Source organism: Anolis carolinensis, chromosome 6 (genome assembly GCF_035594765.1).
Source record: "Anolis carolinensis isolate JA03-04 chromosome 6, rAnoCar3.1.pri, whole genome shotgun sequence".
Classification (NCBI taxonomy): domain Eukaryota; kingdom Metazoa; phylum Chordata; class Lepidosauria; order Squamata; family Dactyloidae; genus Anolis; species Anolis carolinensis.
The window spans coordinates 64,669,266-64,690,214 of record NC_085846.1 but is presented as its reverse complement, the minus strand read 5'-3'; the positions used below and the strand labels follow the sequence as shown (position 1 = coordinate 64,690,214).

The 20,949-nt window shown below is 39.7% G+C and overlaps 1 protein-coding gene and 1 non-coding gene across 2 annotated transcripts in view; one reads left to right on the top strand and one right to left on the bottom strand.

Moving 5' to 3' along the window:
- Positions 1 to 19,334, bottom strand: part of sacm1l (SAC1 like phosphatidylinositide phosphatase) — a 62,758-nt gene extending 43,424 nt beyond the window's left edge. The window contains exon 1 of the mRNA XM_003225767.4: positions 19,132 to 19,334. Within this exon, the coding sequence (XP_003225815.1) occupies positions 19,132 to 19,178 (47 nt within the window). The 5' untranslated portion in view covers positions 19,179 to 19,334. The remainder of the gene's footprint in view (positions 1 to 19,131) is intronic.
- A 334-nt stretch (positions 19,335 to 19,668) lies between these two features.
- Positions 19,669 to 19,741, top strand: trnar-acg (transfer RNA arginine (anticodon ACG)). Its single transcript has one exon. It is a non-coding gene; the product is annotated as a tRNA-Arg (tRNA).
- Positions 19,742 to 20,949: the final 1,208 nt, after the last annotated feature.

Sequence of the window (20,949 nt, the reverse complement as noted above, 5' to 3'; positions counted from 1 at the left end):
TTCTCTCAGTTAGTCCTAAATATGCTGTGTTTTGCATTCAGCCACTGAGTTCACTTGGTGTCCTTAGGAAAACCATCATGAAGCAGAAATATATTTTAAAATATTTTTAGACCTTTTCTGTGCTTTCTTTGAAACAAATGGTCAGTCACCCTGCTCAGAATAAGATGTGTTAATGTCATTAAACCTCAGTGCTGAAGATAGACGTTAGATGCAAGTGTTGTGAGATCAAGTAACAGCATATCATTTCTACAGTCTTAGCAAATGGCAATTATCCAGAGAAGAAAAGAAGCCAACCCACTTCCATTTTCAATCATGAAAATATATAGGTGTCCACCTTTTAAAAAGTTAGCAGCAACTTCAAGCATAGTAATACAAGATAAGGAGAGTAATAGTCTTTACAGAGCTGATTTCTGAGAAATGAAGCATCTCAGTTAATTAAACAATAAAAGAAAAAAAAATCCCCATGGGATATATGTGGCGAATGAAATCCCAAAATCTGAATAATAATAACAACGACAACAACAACAACAACAACAACAACAGCAATTTTATTTATACTCCACCACCATCTCCCATAGGGACTCGGGACAGCTAACAAAATAGCACACGATGGTGCCATACAACACATAAAATGCAGTACATCATCATTTAAAATCAATAACATATTTACATAAAACAACACAAATGAAATTAATAAAAGAGATTCAATTTAAATAAAATACTTCTGGGATTTTCAGACAATTTCTTCCACTGTGTGGACAAAAGTCCCATTACAAAACTAAAGTAGTCCCACAAAACAATTAATGAGAGGGTGATTAAGGCAGGCTAGGGTTACATCGTTATCAGCTGACATACAGGTAGGATATTAAACTGAGATTTTAACAGGTTGCAGAAGAATAGGAAAATATTTAAGATGTAGGAATAGGGACAGAAAATATTTTTTAAAAATTGGCTCTTCCGCTATCTATTAAGCAAGTTTTTTGCCAAAGATGTAGTCCAATTCATGATTCTCCATGCACATCTGTCAATCATAGTTAAATATGCCTGTCTCTATCGGGGGGGGGGGGACTCTGGTGCTTGAGGCATTTTCAGGTAAATACGCAGCTTGTCTGGCATTTTGCCTCAGTGTCTGACTGACAGATGTGCAGCATGTCGTACTGAAACCATCAAATAAACAAACATGCAGTCCAGTCTGTATGTCAGATGGATATGCATTTAGGGATGGGAAAGTGCAGCTCACACACAGACTCCCAAGGCCCTGAATAGGACTCCTCAAACTAGTTTTTTAAAACTCAAATCACCCCTTGAAATTTTATCTCTTGGTTTGTCACATCTTCCCTCATTTTTGAGGCCCAAGGTATATTTTTCAAAACCTACACTGACTTTTTGTTTTATTTTCTGGCTTGAAAAAGACCACTCCTGAGGCTGAAACAGCTTGGATATGATAAAGGTGACAACGAAAGTGACAAATTTCCTCTCGTCATCCACAGAATAAAAATCATTAAAATTTGGTGCAGAGCACAGTAGGGGAGGCAATCCTCAGAGAAGTGAGTGGACAATTGCCTGAATCTGATTTAGACTTTTAAAGAGATTTCAACAAGGAAAATGCTTTACAATCCAGCTCTTACCCTTACTAGAGTGGCAAAGGGTCTTATTGCTCTGTCAAGGCTAATCAATTTATTGTGGCATATAGCTCAAGAGCCATAGCGGGTTATGTCTGATGCCTGAAGTGACCACTTGTTCAGACAGGCATATATCATCTGAAAGCAAAGATTTTAAAGGAAAGCATATACAGTTCAAGCTGGCCTGTTCTTGTACCCTCCTTGGCCTTTCACTCTAGAGTTGTTATCCAATTTGCTTGGCATAAGAGAAAATTATGTTTCCCTAGGAGGCACTGAGACACTGAATGCCCTACAATATCTACTTCTTTAAGGTTGTAAAGCAAAATGGCTGGTAATCAGGAAACTATGTTTTGCAGGGGCTTGCATATTCTGTTGATCACTGGAATATATCATACACTACAAGCATCCTTTTTCCAATTAATACATATATTCACAGTACATTCCTGGACCAGCGGGTAGAGAAATGTCCTCCTGGCTATATTGGACTGGCCGAACCTGGGATGATCAACATAAGGATGAGATAAGATTCTTGTACAGTCTTATCACTCTAATAATTTCCTAGTTTTAAAAAAAGACCTGCACATATCAGGAAAAATGTGAGGACAACCAAAATGCCTGCAAATGTGGTAAAATGGCCAGTAGCATCTATTCTCCAAGAGAGCTACAGGCCATTTGGGGTCAATATTCTCAACCACATTTGGTAATGGGGTGGAGGAAATCCTATGCACCTTCCCACCTCCTAACAATTCCCCCTTTTTTACATTGTCCCTACCCTGCAAAGATTTTTTGCCTCCAAGAGTTAGTACACTACGCATGCTTTTGATTTGCCCCTGGCGTTCTCCCTTTTGTATCTTGTTATATTCTAAATAATCTTATTTACATTTGAATTTGAGGCTTCAATAAGACTTTCTGATTCTTCAGTGAGATGTTTGTTTTTCCATCTGACAGCCTTCACTTATCTGCCTGCCTACCTGGACTTAAGGAGTAATATAACTAAAGCAAGCAGCGTTGCCTGGTTTGGGAGACTGATAAGAGGTCTTGCTAGTTCCATCCTCTCCCAAGCAACTAATTACTTTGGAACTCTAGAATTTCCTCCCTGCCTAGAAATCGTAACATTGAGAGGTAATGGCTGAAACCTACTGGGCTCATGTCTGACCCTTCAGCACACCCAGTGAGAAAAAAACAACCTGAAAATTTCCCCTGCTAGTTCATCCTTATAAAAGAATTGTACTCAAACAAGTTTTATGACATGTCCCTGACAAATACTCACAAAATTGTAATTTCTTCAGAATATAAATATTTGTTGCTCAAAATAGTAGTGAGCCTATTCTTGATTGAACAGAACACTGAAATTTTCTAGTAATACTGTATGTAGAACAAAATCACACTTGCAATGACTGCATATAAGGGGCATTATATATCAAATAGGAAGATGGCAAGGCAGCATACCACTTTCAACCATTAATGCTCACTTGGGATTTAAATATATCTGACTCCCCCCCCCCCCCCCCGAAGTACCTCACTCTTCCCCCCTGATTATTGAGAAAGATATTATGGGCTGACTCTTTGATGCTCTAATGGAACCTAAAGATAGCATTGCATTCAGTCTCATTTAAAAATCTGTTTAGCCCGCACTGTGACAACCTCTGTTTCAGTAATATGCACATTTCCCTTATGAATCCTCAATTTTAGTCTAATACAGGAGTCTCTTCAATGCCAACTACCGCATACTGTTGGGAAAAGAACCCCAAGAAGGCACTTCCTGTGATGGGCAAATTCATCTTCAAGCTACCCTTAAAAGTGTCCAAAAGGAGAAAACGAACACTAAAGCAAGACTGAGAAAGCATTCTGGAATATGGACAATTCTATGAGTCCTATAACCTGCCAGGTTTATATTATATTCCTGTGTTCAGCAGGTTACCTCACATAACAATGCAATAATATTTGGACGCATATCTTTATTAAGGTGGCTAATTTAAAACAAAAAAGAAAAGCAGCCACAGCTCACATTTAAAGAAGAAAAATCTTCCCACACTCAATACCTTCAACTACATTAAGATCTAAATGTTAATTAAATGTTCTATTACTAAAGAAAACGTCCATATGTGGATTGGAACCTACATCATCAGACAGAAAAGGCAAAAGTAGAAAGTTCTGTAGCCCTGCAGGAACCTTCTGCATTTAAATTGTACTTGCATCCAAATGTTTTCCACTGCATCCAAACTGCTGTGCCTGTGTGCCTTCAGGTTGTTTCTGATTTATGGAATCCTTAAACAGCTATCATGGGGTTTTATGCACAAGGAAATTTGACTTTGCTTTCCTCTGAGGTTGAGAAGCATGATTTTCCCTAGGACACCCCGTGGGTTTTATTGTCCAAGAGGAGATTCAAACCCTGGTCTCCAGAATCATAGTCCAGTGCTCAAAGTACATTGGCTTTCTAAATAGGCTAGCAGGAATACAATTTTAGCAGGAGAAATAGAAGACCACTTGAGGGGGCCTGTGGGTTACTCTTATATATGTTAAAGAGTGAACAAGCCTGCCAACACACCCAGCTTTTACTGGTCTTACAAATGGTACTTCAAAACTATGGTCTGAATTCTTCTACGTAGTCCAAATTAGAGTAAACCAACTGAATCAACTACTGAATAGTACATCATCACATGTGTAAATCTCCCTGACTGAGAGGTTCTACTCCAGTTTGTGCTAAAATAGGATTTTACTCAAAGATAACTTGGACTATAACTTGAAGCTGCACATGACAACTGCAGTGGCCTCTATTCAATCTGGAGTCTCAAGGCATTATACGAGGGCTATCCATAAAGTAGATTACATTTTGGATTTTAAAAAGGACAAAGTATAGGAGAAATCATTTACCATATGCAGCTGAAAGCCACATCCCAATACTACATCTCAAGTAATCCCCATTGAAATCTAGGCACGTCTCAGATAAATGAGTTTGGAAAGTTCTGCCCCAGTAAATACTGCCGCATCTCTCCTCCGTTTCCAACAATGGGGGCGTGGCTGGCAACGCAGCGTTTGGGCGACGCTGCAGGAAGGGAGAAGGGGGAAGGGCTGAGGACACAAGCGGGAGAATTTACTGGGGCAGAACTTTCCAAAGCCATTTATCTATCTGAGACGTGCCTAGATTTCAATGGGAATTACGTGAGATGTAGTATTGGGATGTGGCTTTCAGCTGCATATGGTAAATGATTTCTCCTATACTTTGTCCTTTTTAAAATCCAAAACATAATCTACTTTGTGGATAGCCCTTGTACAATATGCAGAGTTGTGTACAAACTTGAAAGGATGAGAAATTAGGCAACACACACCTGGGGTTGGATATGATCACTTCTGAATCCCACCAGAAAGGGTGAAATTGACAGACAAATTATATGAAAATGACTTCACTTTATTTCTTGCTAAAGGCACATGCAAGAATAAGTCCAAACAGTTTTCCCCTACTACACTACTTTCAGTAACAACTTGTTACTGCTTCGCAGGTTGTACTTCCTCAAGTGCGAGAATATGAGAAGGAGAGAAGAACCATCCACTTGCTCCCCAGAGGTATCGATGTTATTGATTTCCAGAAAAAATATGCACTTTCAGGTACCAAATTTCACCACATAATAATCCCATCGCATAATAGTGATGCTCCTCTTTTGGGGTCCAAAAACTGGTTTCTTGCCTTTGCCTGCTTAACCATTGTACTGGAGCCAACCAAGTCTAGGGCTCTCTCTTCTCAGATGATAGATGGTTTTCAAAAAGACAGACAAACTAGAGCCAGCTGGGTCTTCTCTCTCTTCACAGGTAAGAGCAGAAGAGACCTAGACCCAGCCAGGTCTGGTTTGTTTTCTTCACATAATGGTCGCATCCTCCCCATTTTACAAAATAATAAGGCATAAAAATGAGACTGTTATGTGGTTACGCACACAGCTTGCTCCTGCAGACAATGGCGCAATCTTGCAGAATTGTTACCAAGGTAATGTATATGTCAGTTTAGAAATAACAAATCTCTGAACGTATGAGAAAAATCCAGCTTTAGTTCTATGTGGAGTAGACATTGCTGAAATGAATTGGTTGCTACAATTAAATTGTCCATTGATATGGGACTTTCAGGGCAGAATTAACACTGGGTTTAGCCATAAAGCAGAAAATCGTGGTTGTTCCATACTGCTCTTGCTTCAGGAAAGCTATACTAATTCATCTGCTTTACTCTGATATTTTCCAGTTAAAGGTTATACCCAACAATTTACTACTGAGTTATTATATTTCTATAAATTCATATTGGTGAATGACAAAATGACACCTGAGGTCAAACATAAGACACCATACATCAACAATTGTATCTTGTTGAATTATAACTACAATTTCTATGTGGCATCATTGTGCTAGAAACTGCACTACTCTAGTAGTAACACAGACAAGACACTCATCTGCAAAGGTCAACAACAATTATGTTATGGCTTCAATAACTGCAAGAAAAAAGCGAGCAATTTTTGTCTGGAACATGCTTAGAGAATTATTAAGTGCAGCAAATACTCCATACTATACTTCAAGAGTAAATTATTGTACCTGATACAATGTTTGAGACAGCATTTTTACTGATTTCAGGCAATACTTCATACACAGAAAGGTAACCATTAATCAGTTAAAATAATCATTGGTTATGTGCATATTACTTATACCAGATTAATACACAGCTCAGTTTACGCTGAACTGTTTAATCTATGTTCTCAGTAACTTGGAAGGTGGAACATTCCATTCCAAGATTATTGCACAGCGTCATTTGAGCATGTTCTGAGAAACTGGAAACAGAGTTATAGAACAAGGCAATAACACAATAAAGTAACAGTGAAAGCATCCTTCTATGCTTTAATAGTGAAACATTAAATTCAACATGTGCTTTTGGCTTTTTCCCAGAACAAACAAAAAGTAGATTTATCTGTTACAAGAAATCTAAATATACATTTGCATGCTTTGATCATGCTTTTAAAACATCATTTTAAAAAAATTGAGAATTAATTTTACAGTGTTAACGTCTAGCAACAGTGGACATTTTGAAACCACATAGGTATCTATTTCTTCCTGCAGCACAGAGGAGGATAGAGAACCCAAGAGGAAAGATATATTTTGAGCACTCATAAAATTCATTTGGTCATCCATTATTAAATAAACTGAAGACTGTGAGATAAAAAAACTATCACTATTTCTGATCATTTAAATGCTAACTAGGCACTTGTGAGTGTGCTTATCTAGAAGCTAGTTCCACAAATTGCATCTGACATTTCTGTATCTATCTATATATATAAAAGAGTGATGGCATCACGGCGACCCACAAAACAACAAAACTACAGGCCCCCCAACCTCGAAATTTGACAACACAACCCACCATCCACGCCTCTAGGTTGATACAACAAAAAGAAAAGAAAAATAAAGTCCTAATTAGAGAGAGAGGAATAATTGCTTTTATCCAATTGCTGCCAGTTAGAAGGCTAAGCTCCTCCAACTTGGTCTCCTAGCAACCCAATAAAACATAATAAAAAACACTAAAAAAATTTAAGACACTAAAAATTAATACAATACAATAATAAAATATAATAAATAAAAAGATAACTTACAATAAAATCAATTTAAAAAAACAAATAACGTCAAATAAAAATTACACAACAATTTTTAACCAATACCACCACCCCTTTGCCACAGCAACGCGTGGCCGGGCACAGCTAGTATATATATAAAAGGGTAATGAAATTTCGGCCTAGGACAAAACAACAAAACTACACATCCCAGAAACACTAAACTTGGCAGCACAACCCCTCATCCATGCCTCTACGTTCATACAACAAAAAGAAAAGAAAAAGAAAGTCCTAATTAGAGGGAGAGGAATAATTGTTTTTATCCAATTGCTGCCAGTTAGAAGGCTAAGCTCCGCCCACTTGGTCTCCTAGCAACCCACTCAGCCCAGGGGACAGGCAGAGTTAGGTCTCACCTAGGCCTCTTCCACATTGCCTGTAAAATACAGATTATCTTATTTTAACTGGATTATACGGCAGTGTAGACTCAAGGCCCTTCCACACAGCTATATAACCCATTTATAATGGACTTAATGTCAGGGGAAAACCTTACCCTTGACCTTAACTACCACCAATTCCTCAATACTTTATTTCCCGTACCACCAGACTTCGCCACAGCAACGCGTGGCCGGGCACAGCTAGTTTTCTATATAAATATGTAGATTTTCTAATTTTCTCTCCAAGCACCACAAAGGATAAAGATATACAAAACTGTTCATGATGTGTCCTGAGTCATCTTTCTTCGAAAAGCTTATGTGCCCTCCTCTTGACATTTACAACACCACTGCACTAACATTTAGTTTAGGCAATCTTTATTTACTGAAGATGCATAAGTCACCCTTCATTTTTCCCAACACCAAGTACTGTACTATTAAAACAATAAATACTAATGAAGAAGTAAGTACTCCAAAGACTGACCCTCAAAACAAAGAAAAGCAGGAGGCTTTTTTCCTATAGACTACAATGCTGGAGAGAATATAATCTTTCCTGATGTTTATTTCAATTATAAATTGTGGAATTACTACATAGGATATTAGAACAAATTTTCCTTCTCTTCAAAAGCTACAGCAAAAAAATCTTAAATGGGACATATTTATAATAGTCTTCCTCATGTTGGTCTCTTCTCGATGGATGCGACAGAAATCACCATCCTCAGTAAAGTCTGGTTACTGGGAATGATGGGATGTGCAACCTAACATATCTGGAAGACATCATGTCAGGAAACACACAGAAGTTCACTGAAGAACTGATTTCTATAATAAGCATGGAGAGGAACATATAATGAAATAAGGAGATGTTTCCAAGTAATAATATATAGGAAACTTTATACTGATAAGAATGATTTTTGTGTGCCTTCAAGTCATTTTCAACTTATGAACACCTTTGGCACGATTAGTTAAGAAGAGAGTTGCCTTTTCCTTCCTCTGAGGCCAAGAGAGTGTGACTTGCCCAAGGTCACCCATAAGGTTTTGTTTTTTTGTTTTTTTTCGTGTCAGGAGCAACCTGAGTTGCTTCTGGAGTGAGAGAATTGGCCGTCTGCAAGGACGTTACCCAGGGGACGGCCGGATGTTTTCATGTTTTACCATCCTTGTGGGAGGCTTCTCTCGTGTCCCCGCATGGAGCTGGAGCTGATAGAGGGAGCTCATCCGCGCTCTCCCCGGGTGGGATTCGAACCTGGCAGCCTTCAGGTCAGCAACCCATCCTTCACGTCACAAGGCTTTTATCTCCTAGGCCACCGCAGGTTCTGACCCCACCAGGTTTCCATGGATGATGTGGGATTCAGGCCCTGGTCACCAGAGTCACAGCCCAACACTAAACCAGTATATCACACCAGTTCTATAATTAAAAATATACAAAAGCCCTGAATTTATTAAACATTTGTATGTTTTTATAGGCAAGAACTGTAAGGTGCAAGGACATGACAATCTTATACAATTAAAATCATCACTGTTTCCATTATAGAGCAGTTTACTCCTAAGAAAGGGATACATAATGTGAAACTTTTCTGATATTGTTGGCCTGCAGCTCCCATCAGCCACAGCCAATATTTCCAATGACAACTGGAGGGGGGGCACACGCTGCCCTAAATTTTAACATTACACTGAGATAACAAGGCTCTTTGAAAGAAGATAAAATCTTCATTGGGGACATGGGGCACTATCGGCTATTCTATGAAGAACTCACTCAGTGAAGATGAGAAAAAAGGTGTTTGAAATGACATCAAAAGCCTTTGGTGGAAGAAGAAGGCTTGGCCAGGGAAGAGGCATTGTTACAGATCTCACTCAGAAAACCAACCACAAAATCAGAGTGTCATGTACACTTTGACTTTTTAAACTAATATATGTATTAACACAAAACAAATCTCAGAAAACAAGTTTCAGTTAAGGGAAAACTACTACATATTACATAGTCCAAACAACACTATTAGATAAAGGTGAAGATTTTCCCCTGACATTAAGTCTAGTCGTGTCCACTAGGGGATTGGTGCTCATCTCCCTTTCTAAGACGAAGAGTCTACGACGTTGTCAGTAGATGCCTCCAAGGTCATGTGGCTGGCATGACTGCATGGAGCGCCGTTACCTTCCCACCGGAGCGGCACCTATTGATCTACTCATATTTACATGTTTTAAACTGCTACCCTGTTTCCCCGAAAATAAGACAGGGTCTTATATTAATTTTTCCTCCCAAAGATGCACTAGGTCTTATTTTCAGGGGATGTCTTATTTTTCCATGAAGAAGAGCTCACATTTATTGTTGAACAACAAAATGAACATTTATAATGTAAAGTAGTTGTCATCACAAACCAGCATAACCAGACAAACTATGAATCCTTTCAAGAATTTCTTGTTACTACCATTATTTACATGTACAACAATCTATGGTACCTCTTGCAATTTAGGTTTCACAAGGTTTCCACGCTGATTTCTCTCTATTCTAGTTTCAATGTAGTCATGAATGATGAATAATATAATATACTATAATAATAATATGATAATATAATAATATAATGATATACAATATATTAATGAGATAATATAATATAGGATATAATAATAACAGAAAATGATAATAATATGGTATTAATAGGATAATATAATAATGGGATATAATAACAGAATAGCATAATAATATAATAATAATAGGATAATATAATAGAATAATAGAATGGAATAGAATGATATAAAATATATTAATAGGATAATATAAAATGGAATATAATAATAATAACAGAATATGCTAATAATAATAAAATAATAATATGATAATATAATAGAATAATAGTATAGAATATAATGATATAAAATATATTAATAGGGTAATATAAAATGGAATTTAATAATAACAGAATAATAATATAATATGAAAATATAATAGAATAATAATAGAATAATAATATAATGATATAATAATAATAGAAAAATATAATATAATGATTTAAAATATATTAATAGGATAATATAATATAATGGGATATAATAATAGTAACAGAATATGATGATAATAATATGGCAATAGAATCTATATATATAAAATGATAAAGTTGTTTGCGCAGTGACTATAACAACAAAACTAAACATCCCAGAAATACGAAATTTGGCAACACAATGCAAAAGGCTTGCCTCCAGGTTACAACAACACAACCACACCACAAAACCACAATCCGGACCCACAAAACTCACAACAACACATCATGCGATAACAACACAACTAAACTCCCCAGAAATACAAAACTTGGCAACACAATGCAAAAGCCTTGCCTCCCAGTTGTAACAACACAACCACACCACAAAACCACACAGGACCCACAAAACTCACAACAACGCATCGTGACTATAACAACACAACTAAACGCCCCAGAAATACGAAACTTGGCAACACAACGCAAAAGCCTTCCCTCCAGGTTGTAACAACAGAACCACACCACAAAACCACAATCCGGACCCACAAAACTCACAACAATGCATCATGACTATAACAACACAACTAAATGTCCCAGAAATACGAAACTTGGCACACAACTAAACACCCCAGAAATATAAAACTTGACAACACAATGCAAAAACCTTGCCTCCCGGTTGTAACAACACAACCACACCACAAAACCACAATCCGGACCCACAAAACTCACAACAATGCATCGTGACTATAACAACACAACTAAACATCCCAGAAATACGAAACTTGGCACACAACTAAACGCCCCAGAAATATAAAACTAGACAACACAACGCAAAAACCTTGCCTCCCGGTTGTAACAACACAACCACACCACAAAACCACAATCCGGACCCACAAAACTCACAACAATGCATCGTGACTATAACAACACAACTAAATGTCCCAGAAATACGAAACTTGCCACACAACTAAATGCCCCAGACATACAAAACTTGGCAACACAACACAAAAGTCTTTTCTCCCGGTTGTAACAACACAACCACACCACAAAACCACAATCCGGACCCACAAAACTCACAACAACGCATTGTGACTATAACAAATACAAAATTTGACAACACAACTCATCCACCTCCCCAATCCCTACATTCACACTTGGCCTCCAAAAAAACAATTACAATAATAACAATGACAACAACAACAGCAATAAGAATCAACACCATCACAGGCAAGAAACAGCCAGGCACTGAGGCTGAGAGGCCAGTCAGTGCTACACTGGGCCTCCAAAAAATACAGTAGCATCTAACTTATCCAACCTTCATGACCACTACAACAACAATAATAATAAACACCTACACAGGCAAAAAAAAGACTATTGTACCACAATAAAAATATAAACCGCACTCAGCAGAATCAGACATTACAACTAACAACAAACCAAAGACAACAGGGATCTCAAGCAATTATCAATCAACACAAAAATTGAAGAAGGTAACAGACTTCAAATACTACTACTAATGTGAGTATTAAGAAGGTGGAGGTCACAGCATCAATACAACCTAATGTAGACTGACCAACACCACCAGACTAAGCCACAGCAACGCGTGGCCGGGCACAGCTAGTAATAGTATAAAATAATCAGTTTCATGGCATAGGATAGGAAGATGAGAGGAGAATCCCAATGCGTCCTGTACCTTTAAGGGCAGAAGCAGCAGGACGAAAGCCCTCTTCCTTCCCTCCCACCCACCCTCCCTTGCCCTGGCTCCAGGAGCCAATCAGAAGCCTCTGGGAAGAAGAGAGCGTGGCCAGCATGGCCAGGACGGAGAAGGAAGAAACGGCAGCGCAGGCAGCAGCCACGGAAGGTTTTTCAAGCCTCGGCTGGGGGACAGGCAAGGCAAGGCCAGCCAGGGAGGGAGGCACAGAAAGCAAGCACTTTCCCTCCCTCCCTCCGGTGTATGAATGAGTGCTGCTTCTGCCCTGCAGCCATGCTTCCCAATGGAACTCTGCTGCAGCCTCAGTTGCTAGGTCTTACTTTCAGGGGAGGCCTTATATTTGGCAATCCCCCCAAAACCCTGCTAGGTCTTATTCTTTGGGGAGGTCTTATTTTCGGGGAAACACGGTAGGTTGGTAGAAGCTGGGCTAACAGGGGGAGCTCACCCCACTCCCTGGATTCGAACCTCGGACCTTTCGATCAGCAAGTTCAGCAGCTCAGCAGTTTAACCCGCTGTGCCACCTGGGGAATAATATGACTTCCTCTTCCTCAGAGATGATAACTGATAAGTTTTTGAACTTCCATGTCAGATGCAACTTATTTTCTAATATTTTTATTAACAAATAAAAAGTTTCACATAAATAAAACATTAAGGGAATACTGCATACATACGCTATATATTACATAGCAGAAACCACACAACATGAGTGGGGATACTGTTACTCCCTCTCTCCCTCAGTCAGAGATAATAACTGAAATATATTTGAACTTATTTGTAAGATGTGACTTTTCAGATATTTTTATTAACACACACACACACACACAACGTAATATACATAAAAGGAAGAACTGCATACATTACATAGTACAAAAATGTACTACAGGAAAGGATAATATGACTCCTTCTCTCTCAATCTGAGATGACAGCTGATATATACAATAGAGTCTCACTTATCCAAGCTAAACGGGCTGACAGAAGCTTGGATAAGTGAATATCTTGGATAATAAAGGAAGGATTAAGGAAAAACCTATTAAACATCAAATTAGGTTATGATTTTACAAATTAAGCACCAAAACTTCATGTTATGCAACAAATTTGACAGAAAAAGTAGTTCAATACGCAGTAATGTTATGTTGTAATTACTGTATTTACGAATTTAGCACCAAAATATCATGATATATTGAAAACATTGACTACAAAAATGGCTTGGATTATCCAGAGGCTTAGATAAGCGAGGCTTGGATAAGTGAGACTCTACTGTATGTGAATTTTCATGTAAGATATTAATGTTTGGTAGTGCATCTACACTGTAAAATTAATGTGGTTTGACACCACTTTCATGGTCAGAGTTCAATGCTATGGAATCCTGGGAGTTGGAGTTTGGTGAGGTACCATCACTCTTTGACCTTGTAAAACTACAACTCCCATAATTCCATGGCATTTAGCCCTGGCAATTAAAGTGGTGTCAAACTGCATTTATTCTACAGTGTAGATTAGAGCTCTCCAAACTGTGTGTCGTAACACATTGTGCATTGTGTAGGTATCTCGCACAAATATGAGAAATGACAACCTTGAAATGTATATTATCTTACAAATCGTATATTTAAAATGAAAGGTGTTATGTTGTGTCCCCATAAATTTCATTATAACAATTTATGCATGTGCCTGTATCTCTTACAAGGGGTTGTTTTTAATCTCTGGTTTGCTAGTCAAACGGAATGACTGTGTTGTGACAAGATGCAAGTCTTCAACATGAAATATTTGGAAAGCTTTGGTGCAGGGCGAGACCAACCCATGTGACCAAGATGCTTAAGGGCGAAAACAGCAGAGGAAGTGAGGAAGTAGGGCTGGGGATTATGAGAATTGCAATAGAAGGCTGGGAAACATCAACTGGAAGAGGAAGAAAAGTGGGGGGGGGGGGGAAGAGAGAGAGGTGATAGGAAAGGTGAAATGAGGAAAGCCTTGGGATGTTAGGCTCTGGTGTAGATGTACCCAATATCTTCCTCTCTGAAATGCTAAACATTTGGCGCTTGAAGGAAAAATTCGCCAGCTGCAAAATTCTTTGGTTGCGCTGCTATCCCACCTGTGGCCCCATCTACACTGCCATATAAAATCAAGATTATCTGCTTTGAATTGGATTAAATGGCAGTGTAGACTCATATAATCCAGTTCAAAGCAGAGAATGTGGATTAAATGATTGATAATCTGGATTATATGGCAGTGTAGCAGGGGCCTATGAGACCAACACACTGGCCACCTAATACGTGTAGAAATATGTTCAATATTAATGTGTAGAAATATATTTAATATGCTTTTATGGAATGTTCTGAAGCATTTCCCTCAATACTTTAAATTCTTAACATAAAATACACAAGTGTACAATACTTACGCATACCTAAATACAGATATACCTAAAAACAACATACCTCACTATTCTAATTGCATATAATTCTAAACTACAAACATAAATGCAGCCAGTTTTAAGCATGAATTTTAAACTCATATCCTGTGTTTTAATCTCTGCCCTGTGTATTTAATGTGTATTTTATATGAAAAATCTTTGGGGGGGGGGTTAAAACTCCCCCCCCCCCCCCCCCGATGACATTTCAGGCCAGTGCCTCCTGATCTGACACATGATCTCAACAGGGCCCTGAAATTACCATCATTGTGCAAAGGTTTTTCACAGGTAATAGGTCCTGAATCTTTGTTCCCTCTTAAAGCCAGTTCTTGTCAGCCACAAAGGACAATAGTTTCCACAATTGGCAGGCGTTCCTTCTGTTTTCTTCTGCATTTCCTTATTTTTTTTATCATGACGACAGGTTATATCAGGACTTTTCCACTGTGAATTAGCAAGAAGTTTTCAGTCAAGCACAAGTTGTTCTGATGGTACATTCATTGAAGACTTGCATTGCATCTTTCCATCACACAAATGCTTTAGCAAGTAATGCTGATGACCATTAAGTGCTAATGACCACCTATACCCCACCTTCTCCTCCAAACACCACACCAAACTTACAGAGTACACCTTGTACATGAAATGAATAGGCTAACCAGTGAAATCTGCTGAACCATTTGGGTTGAAATTGTAGGTGCCTCTCCTTATCCACAGTTCTGGAGAGACTTATTTTGCATAGAATGGTGGAAATAATAGACTCATGTATGATTCCACAGCAAGCTGGCTTCAGGAAAAGCAAAAGCTGCATATCACAAGTGTTGAACCTGACTCAGCACATTAAAGATGGTTTTGAAAGGCATCAGATTACAGGAGCTGTCTTCATAGACCTGTCAGCAGTCTATGTCACTGTAAATCCTCGCCTTCTCCTGAGAAAAACAGAACAACGGCCTGCCTCAGGGGAGTGTGCTTGCTCCATCCATGTCTAACATTTACCAAATGATCAGCCACTGCCAGAAGGGACAGAGAGTTTTATCTATGCTGATGATCATGCAATCACCGACCAAGCAGGAAGCTTTTAAATTGTTGAACAGAAGTTCTCTGAAGCTTTAGGTGCTCTTACTGCCTATTACAGGGAAAATCAGTTGATTCCTAATCCATCTAAAACACAGACGTGTGCTTTTCACCTCAAGAACAGATAAGTATCTCGAGCTCTGAAGATTACCTGGGAAGGAATCCCAGCACATCAAAATACTTGGGAGTTACCCTGGACAGTGCTCTGACTTACAAGAAGCGCAGATTGACTATCAAGCAAAAAGTGGGCATTAGAAATAATATCATATGAAAACTGACTGGCACAACCAGACACAGTGAAGACATCTGCCCTTGTGCTTTGCTCCTCTGCTGCTGAATACGCATGCCCAGTGTGGAACGCATCTCACCACATTAAAACAGTGGATATGGCTCTTAATGAGACATGCAGCATTATCACAGGATGTCTACATCCCAGACCACTGGAGATATTATACTGTTTAGCCAGTATTGTACCACCTGACATCAGCTGGGAAGTAGCAGCCAATAATGAAAAGACTAAGGCAGTGACATTGCCAGCCCATTCCTTGTTAGGATATCAGACAGCATGCCAATGCCTTAAATCAGGAAACAGCTTTCTAAGCTCTACAGAGATACTCACAGGAACATCTCAGCAAACGAGAGTCCAAAAGTGGCAGGCTAAAACTCGAAACTTCAAACCATGGCTGAGACCAAATGAGAGACTCCCTCCTGGGCACACAGAATAATGGGCAACTTGGAAGGTGCTGAACAGGCTGTGCTCTAGCACCATGAGATGCAGAGCCAACCTTAAGAAATGGGGCTACAAAGTGGAGTCCACAACATGCGAGTGTGGAAAAGAGGAAATCACACACCACCTACCATATTATAATGCAGTCTAAGCCCTGCCACGTGCACAATGGAGGACCTTCTTATAGCAACACTAGAGGCACTCCAAGTGGCCAGCTACTGGTCAAAGGCATTAGTATAATGACAAGTTTTAAACTTTGTTGGTGTTTTTAAATACATTACAATTTGTACCTTCAATTCACTTCTGACATAATAAATCCACAGGAAATACATATCCTGGGAATGGAGTCAGTGGATTTTGCACTAATAGAGCTTTCATTTGGCCATCATAAAAGGTCTTGTTCATATAAAGTCTAATGACACAGCTTCTTCCCTTTGTTCCTGTCCCATGTTTTCTTTGGGAGGACTTGCATTAGATGAAGCAGTGGTAGACACCTCAGTTTCCACCTGCAATCCAGGTCAAATCCCCCTGTGGAAGGTCCAGAGTGGGAGAAATAACTTGTATGTTGGAGGCAGGTGTGGATATTGTAATTAATCACCTGGATTAGCATTTGATGGTCCTGTGGCCTCAAGGCCTGGCTTCTTCCTGTTTGGGAGAAACCTTTGTTTGGAGGTGTTAGCTGTCTCTGATTGTTTTATGTCTGGAATTCCTCTGTTTTCAGAGTGTTGTTCTTTATTTACTGTTCTGATTTTAGAGGTTTCTTTAATACTGGTAGCTAGATTTTGTTCATTTTCATGATTTCCTCCTTTCTGTTGAAATTGTCCACATGCTTGTGGATTTCAATGGCTTTTCAGTGTAATCTGACGTGGTAGTTCTTAGTTACAAGAAGCACAATTAAAGCCCTGGCAGACCATGCAAAAAGAATCTGTGAACCTCATCACCTCCAAAGTGAACTAAACCATTTAAATTGGGCTTTACGGGCCAATAGATACTCCACCACAGACATCAGAAGAGCCGCAAGACCAAGAACAAGCCACAAGAGAAAAGATAAAGATCCACCCAGAGAAAAAGTGTTCTTGCTGTACATCAAGGGAACCACTAACCCGCATAGGAAAGCTGATGAAGAAACACAACCTACAAACTATCTGCAGACCCACTAAGAAAATCCAACAAATGCTACGTTCAGTGAAAGACAAGAGGGATCCTTCCACCTCTGCAGGAGTCTACCGTATACCATGCAGCTGTGGACAAGTATACATAGGGACCACCAAACACGTAATTGCGCAAATAAAGGAATTTATTTATAGTATTTATAGTCTGTACATGAAAGACACTGCAGACTAACTCAACCAGAGAAGTCAGCCATAGCAGAGCACTTGATTAACCAACCTGGACACAGCATATTATTTGAGAACACAGAAATGCTGGACCACTCTCACAACTACCACGTCAGACTACACAGAGAAGCCAATGAAATCCACAAGCAAATGGACAATTTCAACAGAAAGGAAGAAACCATGAAAATGAACAAAATCTGACTACCAGTAATAAAAAATTCAAAAAACAATGGAATTCCTGACATGAAACAATCAGGGATAGCTGACACCTCCCAACAAAGGATTCCCCCAGGCAGGAATCAGCCAGGCCTTGAAGCTGCAAGGCTTTTCAATGCTAATCATGTGGATTAATTGCAATATTCACATTTGCCTCCAACAGACAAGAGTTCTTTCTCCCACACCAGACCTTCCACAAATATATAAGCCTCTCTTGCCTAGTCTCCAATATACCTCACAACCTCTGAGGATGCCTGCCATAGATGTGGGTGAAAGGTCAGGAGATCATACTTCTGGAACATGCAGCTCGGAAAACTCACAGCAACCCAAATATCTCAACAGTTTATATTTCCAAACCACAACTTTCCCTCATATATATATATATATATATATATACTTGATAAAGGAATGTTTTCAAGTATCATGATGAATGTTAACCGTGTTGTGCCTCTCGAGCCGAAAAGAGAGAGATGGGTAATCAAATACAGTAGAGTCTCACTTATCCAACGTTCTGGATTATCCAACACATTTTTGTAGTCAATGTTTTCAATACATCGTGATATTTTGGTGCTAAATTTGTAAATACAGTAATTACTACATAGCATTATTGCGTATTGAACTACTTTTTCTGTCAAATTTGTTGTATAACATGATGTTTTGGTGCTTAATTTGTAAAATCATAACCTAATTTGATGTTTAATAGGCTTTTCCTTAGTGCCTCCTTATTATCCAACATATTTGCTTATCCAACATTCTGCCGGCCCGTTTATGTTGGATAAGTGAGACTCTACTGTATTGCTAAGAGGGCATGGAAACGGGGCTGTGAATGACGGGACTTGGAATGGGAATACGGAAGATCTTCAATTAGCTAAAACAGATGGGAAGACACAATTGACAGAAAAGGTGACGTGGGGAAGCCTTGACGTCTTAAGAAGGAAGGAGAGGGATCAAGGAGGGCGAAGAGGAGGCCAAAGGCGAACAGCAGGTGTCCTTTGTGGGAACCGAGGGAGCGAAGAAGGGAACCCGTGCCCTCCTGAAGGAAAGGGCGGGATTCCCGGTCCCCTTTCTCGGCTACTCACAGCTTCAGGTTCTCGTAGGCTCGCCCCGCTGCCGTTGCCGCCGCCATCTCCTCCACCGCCCCGCCTCTCCTTCCTCCAACCGACCGGCTCGAGCTTGGCCTCGCAGGCTCCGCCTCCCTTCCCGCGCCTCACCTGACGGCCTCCACTTGGGCCTTCAGGACGGCGACCCACACAGGACAAAACTAATCGGAAAGCATTTCGACGCCCCCGCTGACTAAAGCGTTTAGGATTGGTTGAACCGGAAGCTCGCAACCACGCCGACCTATCCTGGAAGCAAAGCAGCGCGTAGGCGGGGCCTCGCTATTGTGACGTCAAGTTCCCTTAACTACTCCCCCTCTGAGACGCCGAATGGATTGGCCGGCGGCTTGAGTATAACTCCGCCTCCTCAAAAAAAAGAAACGAGGGACGGAGTGAAAGAGCATAGAGGATTCTGATTGGCTGGGCTTAGCTCCACCCCTGATTTTGTTTCTACCGTAGCCACTAGGAGCGTAGCAGGCGGAATGTAGAATGCAATTGGGGAAAAAGGGTCGTCAGGCAGGGCCAGTGGCGCAATGGATAACGCGTCTGACTACGGATCAGAAGATTCTAGGTTCGACTCCTGGCTGGCTCGGCTTATTTTTTTTCTTTAAAAAAAACGTTTTCATTTAATATATCGTATTGCATTGCTATAGATTTTCCGGGAGTTCCAGATCCCTTCCACACAGTTAAATAAAATCCCACATTATCTGCTTTGAACTGGAATATATGGCAGTGTGGACTAGCCCAGTTCAAAGCAGACATTGTGGGATTTTCTACCTTGATATTCTGGGTTATATGGCTGTATGGAAATGCCCCCAATTCGGAAAAAATGGAAGTCAAAGTCATAACCATTTTTCTCCCACCCACCCCCCAAAACAAAAGGTTTGCTGGTTTTATAGGAATTTGACATTTCAAATCCAAACATGGCCTCAGAATTTTCTCCTAAACTCCTTCTACACTGCCATATAAAATCCAGATTATCTGCTTTGAACTAGATTATATGTCAGTGTAGACTCATTTAATCCAGTTCAAAGCAGATAATATGGATTATATGATTTGATAATCTGGATTATCTACACTGTCATATAATCCAGTTTGAACAGCATTATAATGGCCAGTGTAGACTCATAATGCAAACAATCTCATTGAACTGGATTATATGAGTCTACATTGACATATAATCCTGTTTAATCTGCATTCTGAACCTGGATTATATGGCAGTGTAATGGAGCCACGGTGGTGCTATGGGTTAAACCCTTGTGAACTGCTGACCTGAAGGTTGGGTTGCTGACTTAAAGGCTGCCGGTTCAAATTTGCGAGATAGGGTGAGCTTCCATCTGTCAGCTCTATCTTATGAGGACATGAGAGAAGCCTCCCAGTAACACATCTGGGCGTCTCCTGGGCAACGTCTCCGTAGGCCAATTCACACCAGAAGCAACTTGCAGTATGTTCTCAAGTCATTTCTGACACGATAAAAATATGGCAGTGTAGATGGGGCCTCCATGTGTTCCTATGGTAGAGCCAGGAACTTCTCTGCTCTCACAGGTCTGAGTCCAACACTCAAACAACTCCACCACAGTCTAATCCCTGACATTTTGTGGATATGCAAAACTGAACAGTGAACCATTTTGAAATGAAGGCCTTTCTGCCCAGTAGTACCCCTTTTATACAGCTGTATAAAATCCAGATTATCTGCTTTGAACTGGATTATATGACAGTGTGGACTCAGATAATCCAGTTCAAAGCAGATATTGTGGTATTTTCTGTTTTGATATTCTGGGTTATGTTACCGCTCATTCG